The 1,709-nt window shown below is 35.5% G+C and overlaps 1 protein-coding gene across 1 annotated transcript in view; it reads right to left on the bottom strand.

Annotated features, from left to right (window-relative positions):
* Positions 1-1,281: 1,281 nt before the first annotated feature.
* The window catches only part of CBG04547, a gene marked incomplete at both ends in the record, with an annotated part of 1,277 nt that continues 849 nt past the window's right edge, over positions 1,282-1,709 (bottom strand). Inside the window, one exon of the mRNA XM_002637718.1 lies at positions 1,282-1,453. Coding sequence (XP_002637764.1) covers positions 1,282-1,453 — 172 coding nt within the window. The remainder of the gene's footprint in view (positions 1,454-1,709) is intronic.

Raw genomic sequence — 1,709 nt, 5'->3', positions numbered from 1 at the left:
GAAAGTGTATATAAAAAAGCAAAAAATCCGTCGAATGAAATCTCGCTATTTGGAATCTAAAATCGGCAAAAAAATATGTTTTGAGAGAATATAATGATCAGATGCAAGAAGAAAAATCTCACACACCTGTTAGTAAATAAAAATAGAACCAGAGTTCTTCTTTTTCTTCGAGACCGGCCCATAGAAAATGAGTTTTAGAGATATATCGATAGTCGCAAATCATCACAAAATTAGCGTTTTTTTTTCAATAATCTTCCTTGCAAGTTTGAGACAAATCATCTCGGTTCTTGTGAAAGATATCCAAAATGTTTCAACTGACAAAAAACTGATGACCCCTCTGTTAACCCATTTATGAGTTGATAACTTTTTTATATCTTTGACAGGAGTCGAGAACAATTGGAAATGATAGTTACTATTAGAAGGGCCTTCTATTGCAGGTCTTACGGCATGTCTTTAAGTATTCTATTTTATGGGGTTATTCAGTCAGACGCCCCCCAGCAAAATTGCTGTTTTTTCTGCTTTCTGCATAAGGAAAAAACCAGCAATTTGCTGAATTGCTTCTCACTGAATAACCCCATAAAATAGAATACTTAAAGACATGCCGTAAGACCTGCAATAGAAGGCCCTTCTAATAGTAACTATCATTTCCAATTGTTCTCGACTCCTGTCAAAGATATAAAAAAGTTATCAACTCATAAATGGTTTAACAGAATATCATCAGTTTTTTGTCAGTTGAAACATTTTGTATATCTTTCACAAGAACCGAGATGATTTGTCTCAAACTTGCAAGGAAGATTATTGAAAAAAAAACGCTAATTTTGTGATGATTTGCGACTATCGATATATCTCTAAAACTCATTTTCTATGGTCCGTTCTCGAAGAAAAAGAAGAACTCTGGTTCTATTTTTATTTACTAACAGGTGTTTGAGATTTTTCTTCTTGCATCTGATCATTATATTCTCTCAAAACATATTTTTTTGCCGATTTTAGATTCCAAATAGCGAGATTTCATTCGACGGATTTTTTGCTTTTTTATATACACTTTCAGAGGGAATTGGCAAGGAATGAGCAGAGAATATTCACAGAAAAGAGGAGATGAGGAAATGAAAGAAGAGATGCAAAATTAATTCGAATCGAGTGGTTCAGAAGATTCTTAGAATCGCATGTGATATCGTTTCGATCCGAAATGTCCAAGTTTGATAAGAAGAGGAACAAAGGTGAAAGTGACGAAAATCAATGAGAGATATAAACATGAATAGGAAAAAGGAGAGAAGAGGAAGATTATGGGAGGTTGATATAGTTGACAATGATGACGTGGTAGTCGAGAAGAGTGCGGATGGCGTCCATGAATTCGTCAATGTTCTCGACGGAGAATCCGACGCGAAGTTTGGCACCGACTTCGACGACAACGTTCGATTTGGCTGGGGAGCGGGGGGAGAGACTGCCAAGGGATCTGGAAAATAATACTTTGATAACGAGAATGAAGTTTTTTAAGTTTCAGAAATTGGAAAAAAAATTCGATGTCTACAATTCATGTTTGAAAAGTGAAAACGCAACTATTTTTTAGTGTTTTCTGGCCATTTTGAACATTTTTAGGAGTCTGGGGTTCGACTGTCAAGCTTCCGACCACTTTGGAAGTTTTGGAGGGTGTAAAACAGACCTAGATTGAAAACTTTGCATTCACAGAATTTTTTGAAAATTCCCAGTTT

The sequence above is a fragment of the Caenorhabditis briggsae genome, assembly GCF_000004555.2.
Source record: "Caenorhabditis briggsae complete genome, chrV, whole genome shotgun sequence".
NCBI lineage: Eukaryota > Metazoa > Nematoda > Chromadorea > Rhabditida > Rhabditidae > Caenorhabditis > Caenorhabditis briggsae.
Note: the sequence above shows the minus strand (reverse complement) of the source record. Positions and strands in the feature narration are given on the sequence as shown.